Here is a 24,794-nt window from a genome sequence, read left to right as displayed (position 1 = left end):
CTTCCCAAGGAAAAAGGTCTGGGGCTGCCCCAGAGAGGAGCAGGGAAGGGGAGCAGTGGGGCTATATGAGGCTTGAGAGCCAGGCTGGGGGCGGGGGAATGGGTCCAAGGCCGAGAGGAACCCACGAAGATGGTGGATGGTGGTGGCTTTAGGATCAGGCTGAGCACGGGGAGTTTGCTGCAAAAGAGAACAAGAAAGCCCAAGGAGCTGGCGAGAGCCCGAGGAATAGCAAATACATATATTCTCAACCTCCCTGAGCCTCAGTCATCTCATATGTCAAGTGGGCTGTGGTGGGAATCAAATGACATAATGCAAATCAAATCAAACACTTAGCTCAGTGGTGGTCAAATAGCACATGCTCAATAAATAGGCACTCTCATTCGGGGGTGAGTCCCCGCATTGCAGCCAGTCTTCCCAGTCTCCCACGGACAGCCTTCTTCGGCGGGGAGGAGCCCGAGCGCCTTGGCCACCACTCGTCCCGGAGCCCAGAAGCCCTGGGCTCTCACCTGTGCACTCCGGGTCGCTGCCTGTCCAGGTGCCATTGACAGAGCAGTGTCGGCTGAGCAGGCCCATGGCGTAGTAGCCCTCCCGGCACTCATAGACGACGGAGCTGGAGAAGCCCAGGCCGTCACTGAACATGACTCGGGCGTTGCTGGGAGTCCCGGGGTTCCCACAAGAGATCACTGGGAAGCCAGAGGAGCGCATTAGTCACCAGAACAAGGGCGGGGCGCCAGCCAGGGGGCAGAGAGCGGCCCGGAGGGCAACCCGCGGGCTACGTCAGGACCCTGTGGACTGAAAGGCCACTCAGGCTGCTTTCGTGTCTGAGGGTCTGGCCCCCAGAAGGGAAGGAGAGGTCTGAATGAATTTTTTTTTTTTTAATTTCTGAGATGTAAAGACTAATTACTTTTATTATCCCACCTAAAATTTTAGACAATTCCTTAATATCACCAAATATCCAACCAGTGCTTAATCTACCTCAGTTGTCCAACCCCCCACCTTTTTTTTTTTTAAACCGTTGATTTGTTTGAATCATGATCCAAATATGACTTTGGACAATCTTATGCCTCTAAGCCTCTTTGAATTCAGAGATTCCTGTTCCCTCTCCTAGAATTTATCTGTTACAGACTCTAGGGCGTTCCAGATGTTGCTAAGCGCACTGGTGAGGTGCTGTTCCCCGTGTTGCTCTGTCTCCTATAGTTCCTGTAAGTCAGGTTCTGCTTCTCGGCAAGGGCACTTCATAGGTGGTCCTGTCTTTCCTACTGCGCCACATCAGGAGGTACAGAATGTTTCCTTGTTCGTGATGTTAAGGCTGATTGAATGGGTTCGGGTTAGCCCATCTCATCCGGCATTACAGAGTTCCCATTGGTTGTTCACTTAATGGTTTAAGCAGCACTTGATGGTTGTTGACTAGATTTGTTATTTCATTAAGGGACAGAAAATGGTGATATCTAATTCTATAATTCTTCTTTTTTTTTTTTTTAAGATTTTATTCATTTATTTGAGAGAGAATCAGATAGAGAGAGCATGAGAGGGGGGAGGGTCAGAGGGAGAAGCAGACTCCCTGCCGAGCGGGGAGCCCGATGCGGGACTCGATCCCAGGACTCCAGGATCATGACCTGAGCCGAAGGCAGTCGCTTAACCAACTGAGCCACCCAGGCGCCCTAATTCTATAATTCTTTCTGAATTAGCTAGAGTTCTTTTTTTTCTATTTGAATTTCAGATAATGAATTTTTTTTTAAAGATTTTATTTTATTTTATTTTTTTTGCTAGAGTTCTTTAATAAAGAACTTGCCCATCATCAAATATTTGCTTTCCCTGAAATACAATTCATAAAGGAAGGCTGGATAATGTTTGATTTTCTTTCTTATCTGATGTCAGAATAATGATTTGGTTTCCTAGTAAGCTCCAAAGATGATGGATAGTCATTTGGACTCGTGGGTTTAAATTTATTATGTTGCCACCAATTGCCACTATTATTCTTTTTTAAATTTATTTAAATTCAATTAGCCAAGGTATAGCCACTATTATTCTTATTGATGCTTAAGTTATCCCATCTTTGGCTAGGGGGAGCCTCTCCATGTTGGCTTCTGTGTTCCTTTGACATGATCCCACTCGTCTATGGTAGATTTCTTGCTGGAGTGACACTGTGTTCCATGTTCATCTTGTATATCCTGCCCCAGTCCTGGAATCAGCCATTTCTCTGAAGAGCTCTGGTTTCTTTTAATTTAAAAACCATAATCTGAAAATTAAGGGTACTCGTTGCTACTGAGCTGGTCATTGATACTAGACTTTTAGAATGGGTAGAGCTGGGAAAATAACTTTTTAGGTTGAAAATTCATTATGAGTTTATGCTGATATTACCAATCCAAATTTAGGATTAAGAGTCTTTCCTCAACTTCTTTACTTTTATATCTCTTTAATGCTGAAAATCTTGGTTCTTAATGATAAGTGATTTTAATTTGTTTTCAAAAAGTTTCAGGATGGTAATATCAATATTATTACTAATAATACGATTGCTGAAAAACAATTTAAGATTTCATTGTCATTCTCTTTGTCCTTAGGGCACATATGCCATAGTCAAATTCCACTTTTTTCAAGTCAGTTGAAATAATTCTCTGGATTGTTAAATCACCAATTTGAGGAGTAGTTATGTTCATTTGTTTTCATTTTGATTTTAATATTTAGAGATTGCTTGTTTCTAATCTTTGATTTAATTTACTTTGCTAAGTATATACAGCATTTATGTGGTCCCAAAGTCAAATCTACAAATAATTCCTACATAATGAGCGCAACAGACAGGTCTTAGCACCCATGGATTCAACAAGTATTTGTGCTGCCTAGGTGCTGGGAACATAGTTAGGAAGTCATGTCCCCTGCCCTTCAGGAGGCCAGTCCATCTTAAGGACCTACTTATAAACAGTTGAATTAAAATATGATGCAATAAGTGTTATACTTGAAGAAAAAAACACTCTACGAAGGGAGGAGCTTATTGGGGCCGAAGATAAGAATCTGAGTTGTACTTTGAAAGGTAAGTGGGAACTTGTCAATGAAAGTCATGAAGAATTGTGTGCATATCATACACACACTCATCTAACAAACATTCACTTCCAGGTCTAAATTCTTAGCCACCCGCTTTCTGTTCCCCGAACACTCCTGACATGTTGACTGACTCCATGCTGGGATCTGAGTGGTATGAAAGGGGACCTGGGTCACAGTGGATATTTGAGAATGCACTAAATTCTCCCCCTGCCAATATACTCTCCCACTACCACAGACTTCTTACTATGCCTACAAAATCCTATGGAAATAGGGGCGCCTGGGTGACTCAGTTGGTTAAGTGTCTGACTTTTGATGTCAACTCAAGTCTAGATCTCAGGGTCCTGAGTTCAGGCTCCTGCTGGGTGTGGAGCCTACTTGAAAAAAAAAAAAATCCCGTGGAAACTAACTTTGCAAAAGCACCCTCAGAAAGGCAGGACTTTAGGCAGACAGGTGGGAGAGGGCATCCCCGCACTTGTAGGACTTACTCCACAACCGCAATTTCAAGGGCCATTCTCTGACCACTGCCTCTTATCTCTTCCGCTCATACCCTCTGGGATTCATTCTCTGGTGATATTTTTGGTTCCAGTGGGACCTATAATCCATGTATCCTACCACTTTTTTTTTTCATTTTTTTTTAAGATTTTATTTATTTATTTAAGAGAGAATGAGATAGAGAGCGAGCATGAGAGGGGGGAGGGTCAGAGGGAGAAGCAGACTCCCTGCCGAGCAGGGAGCCCAATGTGGGACTCGATCCCGGGACTCCAGGATCATGACCTGAGCCGAAGGCAGTCGCTTAACCAACTGAGCCACCCAGGCGCCCCCCTACCACTTTTTCACTGTCCCTTACTCCACTCATAAACCTGCTCCCTCCTTACCCAGCATAGATGCCAAGATCCATCATAATCGTTGCCTTGCATAAACCCTCTCCTCACTTGCCACTTGCTGCCAACGTCTTAGCTGCCTGATAAAACCTCAACTGTATACCCAATGCTTCACCTACCCTAAGTCTACACCTATGGGGCAAAATGTAGCCCGAACAAAAACACAGGCCGATGCTGACCACTCTCACTTTAAATTAATGGCCTTTTTCCTTAAGTGAGCCCTCGTGCTGCTGGCAATTATACCTTTCCCTATTCAACTCCCACGCCTCCCTTGCTAGGTGACTCTTTCATATGGTCTCCCTCCTCTTCCAGCACCTTCTCACATACCCTTACTCTCAGCGGTTACACTGATTCCTAATTAGGAAAGTGCTACGCAGGCTGTATTTTAGAGAGCGGCAGAGAGATCCCGGGAGCAGCTCCAAAAAGTTGGACTCTGGGGAGAGGTTTTATTTTTTAAGATTTTATTTATTTATTTGACAGAGAGTTCACAAGTAGGCAGAGTGGCAGGCAGAGGGAGAAGGAGAAGCAGGCTCCCTGCTGAGCAGGGAACCCAATGCAGGACTTGATCCCAGAACCCTGGGATCATGACCTGAGCCGAAGGCAGATGCTTAACCGACTGAGCCACCCAGGCGTCCTGAGAGAGGTTTTAAAATAAAGTTATTTTCAGAAATTCAGGAGTGTGTGGAGAAATCTAAATTCCCCCACTGGAGCTACCTCAGAAAACCTCAGTAGGGACTTCTATTACCTTTAAAGGGTCTTTTAAAAATGAGATTTGTATTTCTTTTGGCACCTTGGATAATTGTTTAACAGTCTCCTCCCTTAAACTAAACTCCAAGAGGGTGAGGTGTGTTCGTCTTGGCACTGTTGTGTCCCCAGCACCTATTATAGTATTTGGCACATAGTTGTGGGAGCTGTATGGGAAATAAATGAATAAACGGGGCTAAACTTAGTTCCTTCTGGTTTCTTCCCCTCTTAGGTGAGGGTGGGGAATATGTTCATCTTTGGATTCCTGATGAGCATGACTGAGGACTATCTATTGACCACCATCCTCCAGGCCAAGGGTTCCAATGGGGCCGTGGATTTTGTCTGCGAGGGTGAGGGCAGGTGCTTGGGAGCAGGCAAATGGGGGACGAGCAGCTGGGGTGGGCAAAGGGGAAAAGCAGAATGGTCACATACATTACCTCCACACTCAGGTTGCATGCCACTCCATGAGCCGTTGGCTTGACAGGTCCGCTCAGATGATCCCCGGAGTGTGTGGCCAGCCTCACAGCTGAAACGCATCAGGCTGCCTGGGGCAAAGCTATCCCCCAAACGGATGCCGTGTGCTGGAATCCCCGGGTCACCACAGATTCCCATGCTGGTTCCTATGGACCAGAACCAAACAAACCCTGTTGTTTTAGCATGGAAGAATTGGCAGTGGGGACCTGAGAGAGATACTGGGTTGGTGCTAAGGGGAGGCTTTGGGTCCCAGGAATAAGGGGGGTGAAAACTGTGTGTCTTACCCCAGTTAGTTGGACCTTATTACCTGCCTTACTACCCAGAGGTCAGAGAATACAAAGGTCTGCGGTCATGGGTGAGTCCCCAGGGATTGCACAGCAAGGGAAGAAAGCAGAGGGAAGGCTCTGTGGTAGAGATCAGGCCTTTTCTTTCTGGCCAGTGCCAGTGTGGAATGTCAGTGGTTCAAGCTGGCCACATCTCCTCCTCCTTCCTTTTACCTCTTCTCTACAATATCTGCGGATTCTGCTCCCTCTCTGTCCCTGGTTCCAGCATCTTAGCTCACATGCCCAGCATTCTCTTGCCCCAACTATTGTGAGAGTCTCCTAATGTCCCTACCTCCTAAATTCTCCCTGTAACCCAACTTCCACTTTATACCCAAACCTTGACAATGAACAACCACCAACCATCTGATCTTGTTTCTTTCCTACTGAAATGTCTCCACTGGCTTCCCACAGCCTATGGGTTAAAGTCTAAACTCCTTAGTGTAGTTTTGTCTTCTCAACAGCTCGGCTTGAATCTGGATCTTGGGCCTTTCATTGAGGATTCCCTATTCACCAAGTATGTAACACAGGTGAATTCTAGGTGAAATGTTTTGGACTCTCTCATTCCATTCTTTCTTCGTCCCTTGCCTCCTGCTACATTGCTGCATTCATCTGGGTCCTGATATTGTACAGACCCACCCAAGAGAGTGCTAAAGACCCAAGGGGTGGAGGAGGGTAGAGAACAGGAGACAAAGCCACAAGGTCGAGACTTGTGGAAACCAGCACCCCTCATAATACAGAGTTGTATAGGAAACATCATTAGATCAGACTAGGCCATGGGAAGCATGAAGAAGGAAGAGGAAAATGAAGGAATAAATGGCAACTTCATGAGAAGACAGGGTGCCATCTGATGTGGCATGTATCTCCTCAGGAACCCACATGTGTGGGCATCAAATGCTAATGTCTGAGTAAGCACGTTTAGTTTGTTGGAGTAAATAAATGTTTAAGTCACGTATACCCCACCATTTACCATTTATGTCTCTTCTTCTTGATCATGGAATTATTTCCTTTTCTCATTTAGTCTCAGACTGTGAGAATACTTACTATATGATCCCATGTTGCTCTCTACCAAGGAAGGGGGATTCATTCAACCTTCAACTCAAACATTTGGAAAAAGAGGGCCCATCACACTTGGCTAGATTTTCTTCTCTCTTGGAGTTTTCCAGGGTGTAGCTAATGCAACAGGCTGCACTGGGTCCCCCTGAAGGCAGTTCTGATGGTGAGTACACAAACTCCCACACTGGCTAGGTGACCTTAGCTGGAGGTGCACTACTGAACAACAGGCCTGAGGGTGGAGGTCTCCAGTCCTGGGACCTTATTCTGACAGAATGGTCCTCACTGTAGTGTTTGGGGCTCTTTTTTGGTGATATAAAGGAGTTTGAGACACAATATTGTACCACAGGGGCACACGGTAACTGTTGGTCCTCTACTGAGGTATATCAGCAAATGATGACATTGCAGAGGTGGACAATGACCAACCTGAAGCATGTCTCAGATGCTAGAAATCTCTGCATGTTCTGATGATGGCCCACGCACTTATAGCCTGTTATGCATCATCTATGTGCATGGGCATACAGAATGAGGCTCGGAAATGTGACCCTGGATTTCTGAATGCATATTTCTTAGGACTGGCAGGAGATAGTGTTGCAAAAGATGATATCTGTAAGTTTCAGGAAGGGAGGAATTATATTCTACTCACAAGAGCACCTCTAGTGTTACTTCCTAATCACTTATTCTTTACATCTCTCAGTTTCTTATCTAAAGCATTTAAGATTCATTCATTCCTCAACCTTAGCATTAATATAATCCCCTCTAATCCTGTCCTCAGAGGTCACCAGCAAAACTCTGCCCATGATTCTGGTCTCCAAAGTGTTTGTCATCCTTGATGGATGCATGGGAGAAGTGATTGCAAACTATTCTTCAGAATATTCATCATCAGGTATAAAATAGCTGAATGCAACATATCCCTTCCTTTCTTGCTTTTCACTTCTTCATGTTCCCAGAGAGTCAGTTTGTTTCTAGTCTCCCTTGACCTTTGATGTGACCAAGGAAGAGTCCCTTTTTTTCACACACAGGACTGGTATTTAGGAAGTCACAAAATTATGAAATCTCAGGGCTGTAGGTTTTCTAGCTTAGTTTTCTATCCCAGACAAGAATTGTTTCTGGGGTAGGTCATTTTTCAAGTAGGTCATTTTCCAGCATCTGCTAACACAACTCCAGAGAAGGGAAATTACATTGAGGAGAAAAGATTTTGGATTCCATGCCTTGGGCCAGGAGAATGGCTGTGTGGTTGGGTTATACATGTTAACAGGCAGGAGAGGTCCAAGGCTTTCTTTATGGCTTCTTTCTCTTGTACTCTGCAATTCCCTTTCCCATGGAGAACAAAGATCCCCAAGATAGATAAAATAGGCTTTAAGAACACCATTAGCCCAATGCCCTAGAGAGGTGTCTAGAGGGAGAAACTATGTAAAGGGACAATTCACAGAAGAGACTGGGGCAAATGCATGCTTACGCAGGCATTTGGATGGGAAATGCATGACTTTCCTCTTTGGAATGCCTTTTCCTCCGGGAACTTGCTCTGTGGGTAACCCAGGAGGCCTCCATATACAGGACTCTGTCTTCTCCATGCCATCCTCCCCAAGTCACTTCCACCAGAAGTCCAAACAAAATGAAGTTAGGGTCCTGGTTAATAGGCTTTCCTCTAGTTCAGGCTAAAGGAGTCTCCATGGCTAATATATAGTCCCACCCAGTTCATAAAGTGAGTGATTAATGAAATTAATAAAGGTGAGGGGCCAAAGTCCTGGGTGGTGATAGAGTGATGTGTCTAAGCTTGTCCTGGGCAGCCAGAAGCCCTTTGAAACAGTGGCCAGCACTTGAGGGATTTCTTCTTTCTGGGGAGACCTAACCAATATCTGGTTCAATATTCTGGCAGTGCCCTAAATTTTGGGAGACAGATCATCTGGGAACTCAGACTGCAGGAACAGCTACATACATGTCTTGTGGGTGAGGTCCCAAATCAAGGAGATAGCATCTATAATAGGAGGAGGTTGGGATTCTTACCTCTAGAGGGGGCCTGGCATGGGAAGGGATAGGGGTTAATATCAATGCCAAGGTGGGCCCCCTGAGAAACATAAAGCTACATGAGCAGTTGCCTTCTTGGGGTTGACACACCTTATGGGATCCCTTCTGGGGCCAGGCAGGCTCATCTCAAAGGAGACCAAGTTCAGGGGTACTAATTTTTGGGTTAGTGATTTCTGTCATTGGTGGGCCAATTCAATTTCAAATATTTTGTTCTGTTAAGACATTATAGATGAAATTCTGGTTTGGATAGTATGGACACAAGAGCTTTGGCAGTTTCTTAAATTTGCTCTTTGGATAGCATCTGTCAGTATCCTCATAGAGATTAATAGTAAAACAAATATATTAATAGGAAAAATCTGAGACTGGTGTATAAGGGCAATAGGGGAGACCTGTATCCCACTAGGCAGCCTAGACATAAGGCAAGTTGGGGAGGCAGTGATAAGAAAGAAAAGGAAGCAGCCTGGGGCCTTGGGGTCCCAAACAGGGAAGGAACACAAGGGTGGGTTTGGATCTGGGCCCCAAAACAGGGAGGCTTGGACTCTTCTCAGAAACTTATGGAAACAAGTGTCTGGACAGGACTCTGGCTGCAGGGGGACCTCACAAACTTGCATTCTCCCTAGTTTTGCAATCTCTGGGTTGTATGGGCTTGGCCAAAGGAGACCAAGAGGAGGAAGCTGGTCTCAGACCACCAAAGGCTGAAGTTCGATTGGGACCTCTGATAGCTGTGTTCTCTGCCTATGAAATGGGGGTCTAAAAGGTTGACTTCCCTCCTGCCCATCTGTCACACTCACACCTTGGGAGCTTGTTCCATCTCCCCCCAGCCAAGGGTTCCACTGGACCCTGCTTCCTCATGCCAGGCTCCTTACCTGAGCAGTGGGGTAGGGAGCCAGTCCAGTGTCCATCCAGCCCACACATACGGGTGGCATTTCCGACCAGAGTCCTCTTGCCGGTGCAACTGTAACGCACGACTGCTCCCACGGTAAAGCTGTCCCCGGACATCAGGGCATGGGGTGGGGAGCCCGGATGGCCACAGGACACCACTGTGGGGAAGAGCAAACATCAGAAACTCCACAAAGGGATGGATTGTCATCACAGGACATAGGCTTTCCGTAATGACAGGCAGAGAAGAAGAGAAAGCTTGGGTTATCTTTTGAAGTTTGTTTCCTGTTGGCACGCCTACCTGGCATCAGCAGACAATGCCTACCCACCTTGCCGTACATTTTCCGTATCTGTGAAATGAAGAGTAATACCTGTTGTTTTAAGAGTTAAATGAGATAATACATGGGAAACTGTTCAGCATGTAGCTGGTATGCAATAATATCTGTTTCCTTTCTTCTTTGCCTCTTGTGTCCACCTCTCCCTATTTCCTCACTGCTGTAGGACATACCCAAGGTGTCTCTGGCAGAAAGGTGGTACACATAGCAAACATAAGACAGAAGAGACAACCTGTCATCCTAGGACAGTCCGCATTGGCTACAGGTTCCCAAATAAGGGCCACGTCTAGTCTTTTTCCACCTGCATCTTACAGATGCCCATATCAATTGTCCCCAACTTGTCCCCTTCAGTCTGCAAGTTCTCTCTCCTGAAACACCAAATTGTAACTGAACACCAGTGATAAGATTAGAATACCAGATTATCTGACAAAAATGAAAGCCCTAGCTTGAAAAGATATATGCACCCCATGTTCACCGCAGCATTATTTACAGTAGCCAAAACATGGAAGCTTACCTAAGTGTCCATTGGCAAATGAATGGATAAAGAAGATGTAGTGTATATATACAATGGAATATTATTCAGGCATAAAAGAATGAAATCTTGCCATTTGTGGCAACATGAATAGACCTTGAGGGCATTATACAAAGTGAAATAAGTCATTCAGAGAAAGACAAATACCATATGATCTCACTTACATGTGGAATCTCAAAAAAACCCCCAAACAATGGAGCTTTTAGATACAGAGACTAGATTGGTGGTTGCCAGAGGCAGGGGATGGGAGGTGGGCCACATGGGTGAAGGGGGTCAAAAGGAACAAACATTAATAAGTCACAAGAGGTAATGTACAGCATAGTAACTATAGTTACTAATACTGTATTGCATATTTGAAAGTTGTTAAGAGACTAGATCTTAAAATTCTTAACACAAGAAACAAAATTCTAAAGCTGTGTATGGTGATGGATGTTAATTAGATTTACTGTGATCATTTCACAATGTATACAAATATCAAATCATTATGTTGTATACCCAAAACTTATATTATGTTGTATGTCAGTTATATCTCAATTAAAAAGGAAAGATGAGAATACCAGAATTGAGATATACAGGATAGGGCAGGGCAGTGCTCAACATCACTGGGTTTGCTTCCCATTGTTTTTGCCCCAGTTGATCCCGGGTTCTTTCATTTACCCAACACATATTTATTGAGTACCTATTATGTGTTAGGCACTGTTTTATATGTTGGGAGATGAATTTCTATGCTCTTACAGAAATTATATTCTAGTGGAGAAGAGAGACTATAAATTAAAAAAATAGGTAATTCTAGGGGGTGTTATGAAGAAAAATAAAGCTCCATCAGGAAAAAGGTATTCAGGGGTGGGCTGTGAGTGCTATTTTTGAGTAGGGTGGTTAAGGAAGATCTCTTTGAGGAGGTGTCATTTGAATAGTGATTTGAGTGAACTAAAGAGGCCAGTCGTTCAAGATTTACAGGAAGAGCATTCTGAGAGAAGAAAGGGCCCCAGAGGCACAATTAGCTTGGTGTGTTTGAGGGATAGCAGGAAAGCCAAGGTTGCTGGAATGAACTGAGCAAGGAAAGAATGGAGGAGGACTTGGACGGACGGGTTGCTCGGAACCAGATCATGGCAGAGAATTGGATTGTATGATGGGACACCACTGGAGTGATGTGATTTGATTCTACTTTAATAAGATCATTCCGGCTACAGGTAGACAACATTCCAGAGTGTGGCAAGAAAGACGGGGCTGTTGCAGCAGTTCAAGAAGAGATGATAAGGACTTGGATGTACTAAACCTTGTGGTATGGTAGGAGATCCTTGGAGTCATTGCTTGTACCCAAAAAGGGCACAAGGCACAGTATGGGTGATGACCCAGATAGGTGACCAAAGGGATAACATGTGAGTTGGGTCAATGCTGTTCCTGATGATGGAATTTTGACCAGGCACAGGGATGGTATGACTAGGTCTTGGCTAGCTACTGTGGTCTTAATGTGTGTCAGCTCATGTTCTAAGTGCCTATGGTATATTATCTGCAGAGACTACTGTCAACAATTCCTTGCATCAAGACATGGAGCCTGTTTTGCCTCCCCTTGAATCTGGGCTGGCCTTGTGATCTGCTTTGACCACTAAAATATGGTGGAAGTGACGTTGGGTGGGTTGTGGATTAAGAAGCCAAGCAGCTTCTGCCATCATTTTCTTCGAATATGACTGCCACCATGTAAGGAAGTCTGTCTTAGACTACTGAATGATAAGAAATTACATGGAGACAGTAGCCATGTGGAGAATAATCATGATGCCCCAGGCAACAGCCGGGACCAAGTTCCCTGACATGTGAGTGAGGCCATCTTGGATCTAGATCTAGATATAAAATACGGATATAAAAACATGTATCTAGACCTATACTTATATCTGTATCTATACAATCTCCCATTGGCTACTGTTTCTTTGGAGAACTCAGACTAATACACCTGCTAAGCCTTGAATTTGCTAAGCCTTGAATTCTAGACTTACATCATTGTGAGAAAATACAAACAGTTGCTATTTTAGGTTTAGAGATGTTTGTTACACGGCAACAGATAACTGACTGGCTTCCCCCAGCGTGATGGATCCAAGAGAGCAAGGTGGAGGTAAAAATGTCTTTTATGACCTAACTTTGTAAGTCACACACCTCTACTTGACACAGACCAACCCTGTACAATATAGGAAGATACTACATAAAGGCATGAATACAGTAGGTGGAGTCACTGGAACCGTCTTCAAGGTTGACTGTCCTATCACTGTGTGAATATACCACATTTTTTCATCCATTTCCTGTTGAGGGACTTTTGGATTATTTCCTGTTGAAAGACTTTTGGATTGTTTCATGTTTTGGGCTTTTATGAATAACACTGATAAGAACATTTTCATGTTTATTGATGTACATAGGTACACATATATGTTGGCTATTTCTTTTATTTTATTTTATTATGTTATGTTAGTCATCATTCATTACATCATTAGTTTTTGATGTAGTGTTCCATAATTCATTGTTTGCATATAACACACAGTGCTCCATTCAATATGTGCCCTCCTTAATACCCATCACCAGGCTAACCCATCCCCCTAACCCCCTCCCCTCTACTTCTACTGATTTCTGTGATTATAGTTGGCTGGTTGTTTTTCCGATGTTCTTATTTGGCTTTGAAATATTTCTTTGGCTAATTTGAGGATAGTGTTAAATTATGGTATTATCTAATAGTCTCAAAAAATGTATATGCAATGCCCGAAATTATTTATTTGTCACTGACTTGATCTAGGCCACTTGGGTATCTGTAAATTTAGCAACCAGAGTATACTCTATGTTTTATTCCTTTTCTGTGGTTTGTTCTTTTAAAGAAGGAATAAGTCAACAATAAAAATATTTGTGACAAAAGATAAAATAGTATCAATACCATTTGGCTGCTGTGGGTAAGGAACAACAAGAAAAGGATATAAGATAATAATAAAGAGGAACAACTTATATTCAGTGTGTATTTGCATACAAATCAGGGAGGTGAAGAACACAGAGAAGGTGATTAACTGCTACTGCATTTCTCCATTTGTCAATATAAAAACATTTTAAAAATGTTTTTAATGTTCATGCCCATGTCCATATGGGATCTCCAGATCCTGCAGTAGCTGTGTAGTTTATAACAGCAAATTAGTTAAAAAAATTTTTTTTAACTGCAAATAAGTTTAAATGTGTACATAAAAATAGGCTAGATAGATACTTAGCACTGCAAATAATATCAGACTTTCTTGCCTTACAGAGAATACATATATAACAGGGGATTGAGGAAAAAGTATAAAATTATAATTAAGCAAAAAACAATATCAGAATTAATGGTTGGTTTGGGCTATGCTGAGTCCTACAGCAAAAGGAAAAGGACCTGGTTCCTAAACCCCAAGTATGAGGGTTATACTAATGGCTGGCCAGCCTCCAGGGCTTCCACTGTTTTCTAAAGCACTTTATCAGGGAAATAGCATATGATATAGAGCTGGGTCATGCATTTTCCTTGGTCCCTGCACATCCATGCCAATTAAAACAGTTTGCCTTCACCTGGAAGGAAGAGCTGATTTTTATTAACTGAATTGATCAGATGGATATGTAAAGTGCTCTACAATTTTCCATAAGCCTGTTCACAGGTACTTTGGTCTTCCAGAAGTAAAAATTCAGTTAGCCCACTAAAATAATGTCATGATAATCATGAAATAGCAGTGAAAATGGTTTTACTGGGAGTCACTTGGGATCATATAGGCAATGAAAGTTCCTCAGGGTCTTGTGTTTTTGAAATATTCTCATAAAATCTAGGGAAAAATGTCTTTACTTTCCCCCCATCAACAAGTGAATAGTCTAATTGGGTTCTTGTGTTAGTATATCATCTTTCTGGAAATCCTGCTGAAGCTCATATTCAGAGTGAGTAATAAACATTGCTGTCCTGGGGAAACCTGCTCTAAAAAGAAGAGCAGATCTGCCTCTTGGTTTTGGCTTCTATTTGGTTTCTATGTCCCTAATAATGATAGAATGCAGTGGTCTCAGTAATTAGTGAAGGCAGAGTTTAGCACCTTGTAAATCCTAACGAGAAAAAGAAGTTACAATTGGTTTTCTGGAGTAAAAAATATCAGCAACTATTGAGCATTAGTAATTTGTTTTGAGAGATAATGGCTAGCCTGTTTCTAGGCTTTGGCTTCTATAAGACTGAGAGCCTGGTTCATGGTTCCTACAGATTAAATTCAGCCCAATAAGAGATTACAGTGGAAACATAATAAAACACATGAGAAATAAGCCACCATAAGAGAATCAGCAGAAACAACAATAGCCGAATTAGAGTCATAAAGATGATGATATTGTAATGATTAGATATGGAAGGCATTATAAGTATATTTAATATGTGAAAGACATAAAAAGAACACATTTATAGAGGAAACACAATGGAAATAATCAAGCAAATTTGAACAACAACCAAATAAAACATCTCAAATACAAAAGAAATAATTGAAAATAGAAACTCAGTGAACAGTTAAACCTCAACTAAGACATAGCTAAAATGATAATTAGCAAATGGTAGGACAGACAAGCTACCTATGAACAATTTTTAGAGATGAACCATGAGAGACTGTGGACTCCGAGAAACAAACTGAGGGTTTTAGAGGGGAGGGGAGTGGGGGGATGGGTTAGCCTGGTGATGGGTATTAAGGAGGGCACATACTGCATGGAGCACTGGGTGTTATATGAAAACAATGAATCATGGATCACTACATCAAAAAATAATGATGTATTGTATGGTGACTAACATAGCATAATAAAATAAAATAAAATTTTTAAAAAAAGAACAAACTCATCTATGTAGCAAAATAATGAGAAGATTTATAGGTAGAGGTGAAAAGCCCACCAAGCCTAGTGATAGCTGATTATCCAGACAGAATTTTAGTTCTACTTTATATTAGTTCAACCTAAAAGACCCCTAGTAATATTAATGTAACTAACATGGAGAGACCCGGGGAAATCTATCAGAGATTGGAAATATGAATGAGTTTCAGACACATAGAGAATTGCACAAGAAGATCTAATGTTGGAGTCCCAGAAGTAGTGAAGGAAGAGAATGAGGGGAGACAATATTTATAGAACTCCATAGCTGAGAATTCCCCAGATGTCGAAAAATTCAGGAAGCATAATGAATCCTAAGAAGGATAAATAAAGTAGCTAAACATAGTGTAAAAAGAATCCAGAATGCCAACAAGAAAGAGAGGATCCTAAAGTCAGTGAAGTAAAAAAAAGACTACCTAAAAGGTACAATGATTAGATTGAAAGCAGACTTCTCAGTAATAGTAAATGCCAGCAAAGTCCACCAAGAGAAATGTGTCTACCTGGACTTCTGATCCAGCTAAATTATCATTTAATAACTACAGAAAATGCAGAACACCAAAGACAGAGACAGACTTTTCAAAGGAGTGAAACACTGATAGCCAACTTCTCCATAGCAATAAAAGAGGTCAGAAGATATTAAAAAGATTTCTTTAATGGGCTGAGAGAAAATAACTGCCAATCTGGATTTCTAAACCTACCAAAAATATCTTCAAAAAATGAGGGACAAATAAACATATTATAGACAAACAAAAACTGAGAGTGCTTGCCACCCATAGATCTTCATTAAATAAGATTCTAAAGGATGCCCTTCAAAGAACAGGAAAATGATCCATGAGGAAGGACAAGGTATAAGAATGAATGAAAAGCAAACAAAATGGCAAATATGTGGATAAATCCAAGTGAACAATAATTGCATAGAACAACAACAATAATATATTGTGGGTTTAAAAAACAAGGCAAAATTAAGATATAAGAAAACAATAATGTAAAAGTCAGAAAAATGTAAATGGAGTTAAAGTGTTCTAATGTTCTTGTACAACATAGGAGGAAGAGAGATTAACTTTAGACTTTGATAAGTGAAGTGTTCCTGCTATAATTTCTAATGTAGCCATTCAAATGTAGAGCATATAACTTACTTATCAGCAGAGAAGAAAAAAATGGAGTTATAAAAATAGTTAATCCAATAAAAAAGGAGAAAAAGAGAAATGAGTGGGTAGAACAAACAGAAAACACAAAATAAGATGGTAGATTTAAAATCTAAATATGTCAGTAATTTAACATGTTTAAAGTGACCAAAAAAAAAAAAAAAAAAGACTATCAACCAAGAATTCTATAGCTAGCAAAACTATCCTTCAAACATGAAGGGGAAATTAAGACATTCCTGGATAAACAAAGACTGAGAGAATGCACCATTAGCAAACCTAGAAAGAAATTCTATTTTTTTTTTTTTTTTTAAAGATTTTTTTTATTTATTTATTTGAGACAGAGAGAATGAGAGACAGAGAGCATGAGAGGGAGGAGGGTCAGAGGGAGAAGCAGACTCCCTGCCGAGCAGGGAGCCCGATGCGGGACTTGATCCTGGGACTCCAGGATCATGACCTGAGCCGAAGGCAGTCGCTTAACCAACTGAGCCACCCAGGCGCCCAGAAATTCTAAATTATAAAGAAATTCTACAGGAAGTCTGTCAGGCTGAACCGAAAGGACTTGAAGGTACACGCAGAACTAAAAAACTCTGGTGAAGGTAACTACATAGGTAAACATAAACTACAGTATAAGTGTATTTGTTGTTTGTAATTTTTCTTCTCCTAGCTGAGAAATGGCATGAAGCAATAATTGGAAATGTGTGCTGATAGGCATGCAATGTCTAAAGATGTAATTTGTATACTAGTAACAGCACAAAGGAGGGGGCAGGCAATGGAACTATATAGGAGCAAAGCTTCTGCATACAACTGAAATTACATTAGTATTACTACAAACTATGTTGTTATAAGTTAAAATGTTAATTGTAATTTTCAGAGTAACCACTAAGAAAATAACTTAAAAAACCCACAGTGAAATTACAAAGAAATTAAAACGTTACATTAGAAAAGATCTATTTAATGAAAAAGAAAGCAGCAATAGGAGAACAGAGAACCAAAAAAACCTCCCCAAACCCCAAAACTAAAAAACACAGGACCATAAGATACATAGAAAACAAATAGCAAAATGGCAGATGTAAAACCCACCTTATCAATAATTATATGAAATGTTGATTAAACACCTAAAGACAGATATTACCAAAATGGATAAAAAACATGATCCAACCATATGCAGTCTAAAAGAGACATACTTTAGATTCAAAGACACAAATGGACTGAGAGTAAAAGATGGGAAAAGATATACCATGTGTACAGCAACCAAACAGAGCCTGGTGTGGCTATCCTAATATCAGACAGGATAGATTCTGAGAAACAAACTGAGGGTTGTGGAAAGGGAGGTAGGCAGGTGGATGGGGTAACTGGATGATGGGCATTAAGGAAGGTACATGATGTAATGTGCACTGGGTGTTATATGCAACTAATGAATCATTGAACACTACATCAAAAACTAATGATGTACTATATGTTGGCTAATTGAGTTTAAATAAAAAAATTGTCATTAAACACAAAAAGGACATTTTATAGTGATTAAAAGGATCAATCCATCAATAAGATATAAAAATTATAAACATATATGCACCTAACAACAGAGACCCCAAATACATGAAACAAAAACTAACAGAATTGAAGGGAGAAATAGGCAAATCAACAATAAAAGTATGAGATTTCACTACCCCACAGAACAACCTGACAAAAGACCTACAAGAAAATATAGTGACCAATGCTATAAACCAACTAGAGCTCACAATCATCTGGAGAACACTCCACCCAATAATAGCAGAATATACTCTCTTCTCAAGTACACATGGAACATTCTCTAGGATAGGCTGTGTGTTAGCCATAAAATAAGTCTCCATAAATTTAAAAAGATTGAAGTTATACAAAGTATGTTCTCCAAACACAATGCAATGAAATTAAAAGTCAGCAACAGAAGGAAATTTGAAAAATTTACAAATAATATGGAAATTAAACAACCACTCCTAAATGATCAGTAGGTTAAAGAAGAACTCAGAAAAATGATTAGAAAATACTGTGAGGTGAACAAAAATGAAAACAAAACATACCAAAACAGTGAGAGCAGTGCTCAGAGAGAAATTTATAGCTGTAAATGCCTACATTAAAAAGAAGAAAGATCTCAAACCAACAACCCAACCTTTCCCCTTAATAAACTAGAAAAAGAAGAACAAATTGAACCCAAAGCAAACAGAAGAAGGGAAATAATAAAGTTAATGGCAGAGATAAATTAAATAGAAAAACAATAGAGAAGATAAGCAAACCCAAAAGTTGGTTCTTTTAAAAGATCAATAAAATTGACAAATGTGGGGGGTTCCTGGGTGGCACAGTCAGTTAAGTGTCTGACTCTTCATTTTGGCTCAGGTCCTGATCTCAGAGTCGTGGACTGAGCCCCGTGTTGGGCTCCACGCTCAGTGGGGAGTCTGCTGGAGATTCTCTCCCTCTTCCTCTGCCCTCCCCCAGCTCTCTCTCTCTTAAATAAATAAATAGACAATTTTTACAGAGAGAGAGAGAAGAGAGAGGAGAGAGAAAGATTCAAATTACTAAATAAAGAATGAAAATGGGGACATTACTACCAACCAATATTATAGGAATAAAAAAGGATTATTGAATACTATGAACATGAACAGTTGTATGCAAACAAATTAGATAATCCAGATGAAATGGACAAATTCTTAGATGGACACAGACTACCAAAACTTACTCAAGAAGAAGTGGAATATCTGAATAGAATTATAGTGAATAAATAGAATCAATCAATAATCAAAAAACTTTCAAAGAAAAGCCTAGGACTAGATGACTTCACTGCTGAATTCTATCGAATTTTTAAAGAAGTAACACCAATCTTCCTATTCCTAAAAATAGAAGAAGAGGGACGTTTCCCAACTCATTTTAGGAAGGCAGCATCACCCTGATACTAGAGCCAAAGACATCACAAAGAAAGGAAACCACAGACTGATATCCCTTAGGAACATCGCTGCAAAAATCCTCAACAAAATACTAGCAAACGAAGTCCAGCAGCAGATTAAAAGGATTATATTTGTCCAATATATATACAACAAATATATTATATTTGTTCCCCGAACACAAGAGTGGTTCAACATATGAAAATCAATCAATGTAATACACCATATATTGATAGAATGAACGGGGGTGGGGGACAACATGGTCATTTCAATAGATGCAGAAAATGCATTTGACAAAATCCAACATCATTTCATGGTAAATAAAAATGTTGAACGAACTAGAAATAGAAGGGAAACTTTTCACTAGGAATAGAAGGGAAATTCCTCACTCATAAAGGGAATTTACATAAACTCTCCAACTAACATCATACTTAATGATGAGAAACTAAAAGCTTTTCTCCAAAGACTAGGAGCAAGAGACAGATGTCTGTTTTGCCACTTTTAAAAAAATTATTATTAAGTAGGCTCTACGTCCAGCCTCCAGAGTCTGTGGCATTTCTGCTTCAGTCCTTCAAAAGAAAGGGGGTCATGTGTTGTTTTTCTGGAAAAGCAAGGAAGGGGTAAGGTGGGAGACAGCGTCGTGCCAGGGAGCCTGTTGTAAAGGAAGGGACCCCTGAGGACTGAAGAGGATAGTAACGTACCAGAGAGGAAAGAGAATAGGCCTCTGGCCTGGAAGAAAGACAATGCTTGAGTTGGTGTGGGAAGTAACCCAACAGGGGCCCAAGGAGCAGCCAGAGTGACTGTCATTGTAACACACACACACACACACACACGAGGGAGAACGTTCTTGGACGTGGGCCACCCTGTCAGTCTGCATGGGGATCACTTGGAGTAGAAGACATCTACTTACAGAGACACTGGGGGCGGGGACGATCCCACGTGCCATCCCCCTGGCAGCTGAGCACCGGGGTGCCCAGGAGGTAGAAGCCGTGGTTGCACTGGTAAGACACAGTGGTGCCGTAACTGAACCTGTGTGGGCCGCTGGCACGGACTTGGCGAATGCTGTTTTCTTGGTGCCCAGGATCTGTGCAGTTGATGACTGTAAGGGAATGGGACCATCAGACACAGAAACCTAGATGTGAAGATTTTCTTATGCTTTTAAATGAGAATTCCTAAGTCCCAACAGGCATGCCTTCCCAGTAGGGCAGAATTTCCAGACCGAAACTGGTAGCACAGAGCCGATCCCGCCTGGGAGGGTGAGTTGGTCCTCAGGCTGCTGTACGTCCTGATCGTCCTGATCGCCGACCTTGATCACCTGGTTAAGGGATTCATTCTTCCACGTTGGCTGGACTCCACCTCCCTGGAGAAGCCTTCCCACCTCCTCCCAGATGGGTTAGCCTCTCTGCAGTGCTCTCCTGCACAGACCTCTACTGCTAACTTTATCTGCCTTGATGGTGAGTTGTTTGAATACATGAGTCCCTGGAGGGCATGACTCCCTCGCCTCTGGGCGCCCATCCCTGACGACAGAGATGTTTGAGCTGACTCCAACAGGGGCTGGTCTTTTTTGGAACCCGTTTTAACCACTTTGAAGAGTATTTCAGGGAAAGATTAATATCCTGGGGGATAAATTTGACTGCTACATGCTGAAAGTGTTTCCAAAGCAGCTTAACTCAAAATCAGAGGGATATTTTAGGATAATGACAGTATCATTTATAATCCATGATGTGCACTTTTGCTTTCAAATCCTTACCATTGTCTCCTAATCATCATATAAGGTAGGCAGGACAGGTATATTTTTTTAAATCTTGGATAAGTTTTTCAAGTATAAGGTATTTTTACCTTTGATGAGCCCCTCTGAGGCTCAGAGAAGTTGGCGTCACAAAACAAATACTTAGTATGTATTGATTCACACTCTTTATGGCCGTACGCCGAGCGCCAAGCAGTGTGTCGGGCAGTAAAGATACCACGGAATTTGCAGTCAAGAGTAGGCTTTCTCTACCTTGGCACTATGGACATTTTGGCTGATAATTCTTTGTTGTGGGGGCAGTTCTGTGCATTATAGGATGTTTAACAGCATCCTTGGCCTCTACCCACTAGATGCCAAGAGAAGCCCTCCAGGGGTGACAATGAAAAATGTCTCTAGACCTCTGTCCCCTGTTGGGGCGGGGGGATGGATACAATCATCCCCAGTTGGGAAGTGCTGGTCTAGAGAGAAAAGGACAAACCAGCAATTATTTTGTTTGATAAGCACTCTGATAGGGGTAGCAGAGAATGTTCCAGAAGCACAAAGCAGTAATCGAGAGCCCAGTGCGGGGTGGTGGAGCAGTAAGGGCTTCCAAGAAGGGGAGATGTTCAAGCTGGTTCTCGATGGTTGGGTAAAAGTCATCCAGACCAAGGGGGACAGAGAAGAACGCATTTGAGGAGACTGAGGGAGTGCCCTGGGGTTGTGTGCATGATAGGACTGGAAGAGGCTCAGTGCAGCCAGGCCCCAGTACAGAGGTCAGGACGAGGCAGAGGACAGTACCTTTGTGAGGGCATTGGGAAGTCTGGGAAGGCATTTTTAACAGGGGACGACTCGATCAGGTTTGCGTTTTAGACAGGTCACTCTGTAAGCGTAGAGAATGGGCTGACGGGAACAGGACCGGCGGCCACCACTTCTAAGATGTTACCCCAGCCCTTGGATTCCAAGACCAGTCCCTGAGCTTGTTTCTCTGGGAAGGGACTGGTGGGGGCGGGAGCTAGAGTTACAGGAGAATTTGCATCTTGTGTTGCAGAGATGGATCATGGTTTCGAGAAGGGGACACGGGATAGCAATACCCCCCCAGCAGCCAAGTTCTAAATTCTTTCCTGCCTCAGTAGATGATCAGAGGAAGGCACAACACCAGGTCATGACAGTTGTTCCTGTGTTTTCTGGAACCTTCTTTCACTCAAGATGGCATCTTCAAATGTTACCAGAGGGATGTTATTTTAGGGTTAGTTGGGATGCATCTTGATTTACTTGAAAATCTGAGTTCTTTAACACCGGTTACAAATGACTTGTCACACGTTGCACAGCCAATCACTGTGCACCCGCACATAGTGCAACGAGGAGCCAATCGTCCCGGGACTCTGCGCCCTCACAACTATGAAGACTTGATCCACCCCCAGGTCAGGGAAGGACTCATTCATGTTCTGCCCGCATTGATGCTCCACTCGTATGTCACGGAGTCTGCCAGGCTCTTCCTGGTACAAGGCAGCTCCATTTGCCCCTACTGCTGTGACCAGCCTCGAAAAGCTTTAGAAACTATTTCCTAAGTCGTCCAGATGGGGCCAGAACACCTTCTGCACAGAGTCTGCCTCTCGAGTCCTTGGGTTCTGTTCTTCCTCCCTGCTTCATCCCAACCCCTATGCTCTCGGCTCTGTATTTTTCATTCTAACTTTCCTGCTTTTTTCTTTCATCAGGAATGGGGCTCTATAGGGTAATGATGAGTATTTGTTCTATGCAATGTAAACGAGAAGATTGCTTTCCATTTCTATTTTGAAAGGCACACCTTTTTTGCTGTGCTTATATAACCAGTGATGAAATCTTGACACAGACGTGGCTGTTCCAAGGGGTTAAGAAAATCCTCATTTATGACCCTCCTCTGCTCTCAGTTTTCCTTATCTGTGTCAAAATCACGCCAGGACTGAATCCTCTGGGTCACAGAACCCCAAATGGCAGCGGTACTGGGGGCCAAGTGGAAGAAGAAGGGTGACTCACTTCTGCAGGTGGGCAGCATGTCGCTCCACTGCCCACTGGACAGGCACTGGGACCTAGTGGCCCCCTCAGCCACATACCCGGGGTTGCACACAAACTTGACCACGTCGTTGAGGTTAAACTGGTTGCCCTGAGTGAGGCCGTTGATCGGGTTGCCTGGGTGTCCACAGGTAATTGCTGCAACCCAAACAGAAGAGAGGTAAGACCTCCTATTATCCCACATCCCCCAAAGCTCATCCTTTCCTCACCTGGTATTTCTCACGCTCATGAGTGAAGTTCAGCCCTAAGCTTAACTATAGTCTCTTTAGCAGCAAAATCTTTACCTCCTGAAATCAGCATGTGGGCGCACCTTCTTCCGTGAAGGCACATCTGTAGCTTGGACAAATCGAGAGAAATCATTCTGTGACTTCCCATGGGGCCTTTGGCCTGGAATGGTAGGTCTGTCGTCCAGGTAGTCAGTCCTGCCTCCTTTTCTCTGCCTCTATCCCTGCGGCTCCCCATCTCCACTCTCCATCACTGGATGTGATGACTACCCCTTGGTGGATTCAGACCCAGCCCACTTCCTGGGCCGAGCTTGACAGAGCCAGAGTCGATACTAACCAAGCCTGAACAGAGGGATTGCTCCCCCTGCCAGCCTGCAGGAGCCAAAGCTGTTGCTGAGAGCACAACCCTTCCCCTCTATTCCTCCCAGATGAAGGAGTGATTTCTGGCCTTTCTTTGTGCTCTTTTACTTACTCTGGCCCAGGTCACGTGGAGCGGCCGATCTGTGCAATTTGGGAAGAGCGAGCAGTCATGCTTGACCCAGTTCTGCCCCCTTCCTCTTGGGACCTAGCGACTGTGGACAACAGTGTTCTCTGCTGCTCCTCTGGGGGCAGGCGCTCCCTGACAATGAAGGGATGCCGGCCCTGCGTGTTTCTCTGATTGTGTGAATCCACCCCATCCTGGGTTTATTCAGCAGACCCTACTGGGCTACACATGAAGCTATTGCTTCCGACTTAGGCTTTATTAGTAATGAAGGTGATACTTTGGCATCCATGCAGGATTGTGTAATTTCTTCAGCCATGGGCAGAGCACTAGTGGAGGACCTGGTGCCAGCAGGCCTGGCCCCAGAGTGCTCGGGTTACCCCTCTGTCCCAGCTTTCTTCCTTCCTCCTAGAACTGGAGTTCATCCTTCCACCCAGGCACTGGTCTCTCTGAGATTTCTCCAATAGAAGTGCCTGCTCCAGAGCCTTGGCACCTGCTTTCCCCTCTGCCAGAACATCCCTTGGCTCCTGCGCTCACATCCTCAGGTCTCCCCTCAAATGTCACCATATCAGGGAGGCCATCCCTTATGACCCAATAATCAGCCTCCCCAGCACTGCTCAGGCCCCGTGCCTTCTCCACTTTTTTCCACAGTAACTGACACACTCCACATGCAGTTCTCCATTTGTTCAGTCCTTATCTCCCTCCACCTGAAGTTAAGCTGCACGAGGGCAGGGTCTTTGGTTCACTCCTCGTTACATCCTTGGGGTCTATAGCAGTGCCTGACATGTAGGAAGAGCTTGATCAATATCTGCCAAGTGAAGGAACATGTGAGTGTGGGAACGGATGGGTGACAGGCCTTCTGCTTTGCTCCTTAGTCCTTAGTTCTATTGAGCACCTGCCTGGTATCCCAGTTTCTCTAGATTGAACTCTCAGGTGATGCTTTTGACAGGCCTTTCCCTTGGTTTTGGATCTGGAGGCTGAGAAATCATGAGGAATGTTTTCTTACCCCAACAACTGGATCCACAAGAAGCCCACCCCAAACCCAGATGGTGTGAATGGGGATGGGTGGGCAAGAGCAGACAGAGCCCAGTTTTGCTATGGCCAAC

General features: G+C 42.9%; 1 protein-coding gene across 1 annotated transcript in view; it reads right to left on the bottom strand.

Moving 5' to 3' along the window:
• The window catches only part of CSMD2 (CUB and Sushi multiple domains 2), a 590,090-nt gene that overhangs the window by 23,700 nt on the left and 541,596 nt on the right, over window positions 1-24,794 (bottom strand). The window contains exons 54-58 of the mRNA XM_064589508.1: window positions 22,948-23,121; window positions 20,119-20,307; window positions 9,406-9,579; window positions 5,102-5,284; window positions 507-683 (exon numbers count right to left, since the gene is read on the bottom strand). Coding sequence (XP_064445578.1) covers window positions 507-683; window positions 5,102-5,284; window positions 9,406-9,579; window positions 20,119-20,307; window positions 22,948-23,121 — 897 coding nt within the window. The remainder of the gene's footprint in view (window positions 1-506; window positions 684-5,101; window positions 5,285-9,405; window positions 9,580-20,118; window positions 20,308-22,947; window positions 23,122-24,794) is intronic.

This window comes from Mirounga angustirostris, unplaced genomic scaffold, assembly GCF_029215605.1.
Source record: "Mirounga angustirostris isolate CCGP_5_RB_7025 unplaced genomic scaffold, mMirAng1.0.hap1 SCAF_4, whole genome shotgun sequence".
Taxonomy (NCBI): Eukaryota; Metazoa; Chordata; class Mammalia; order Carnivora; family Phocidae; genus Mirounga; species Mirounga angustirostris.
Note: the sequence above shows the minus strand (reverse complement) of the source record. Positions and strands in the feature narration are given on the sequence as shown.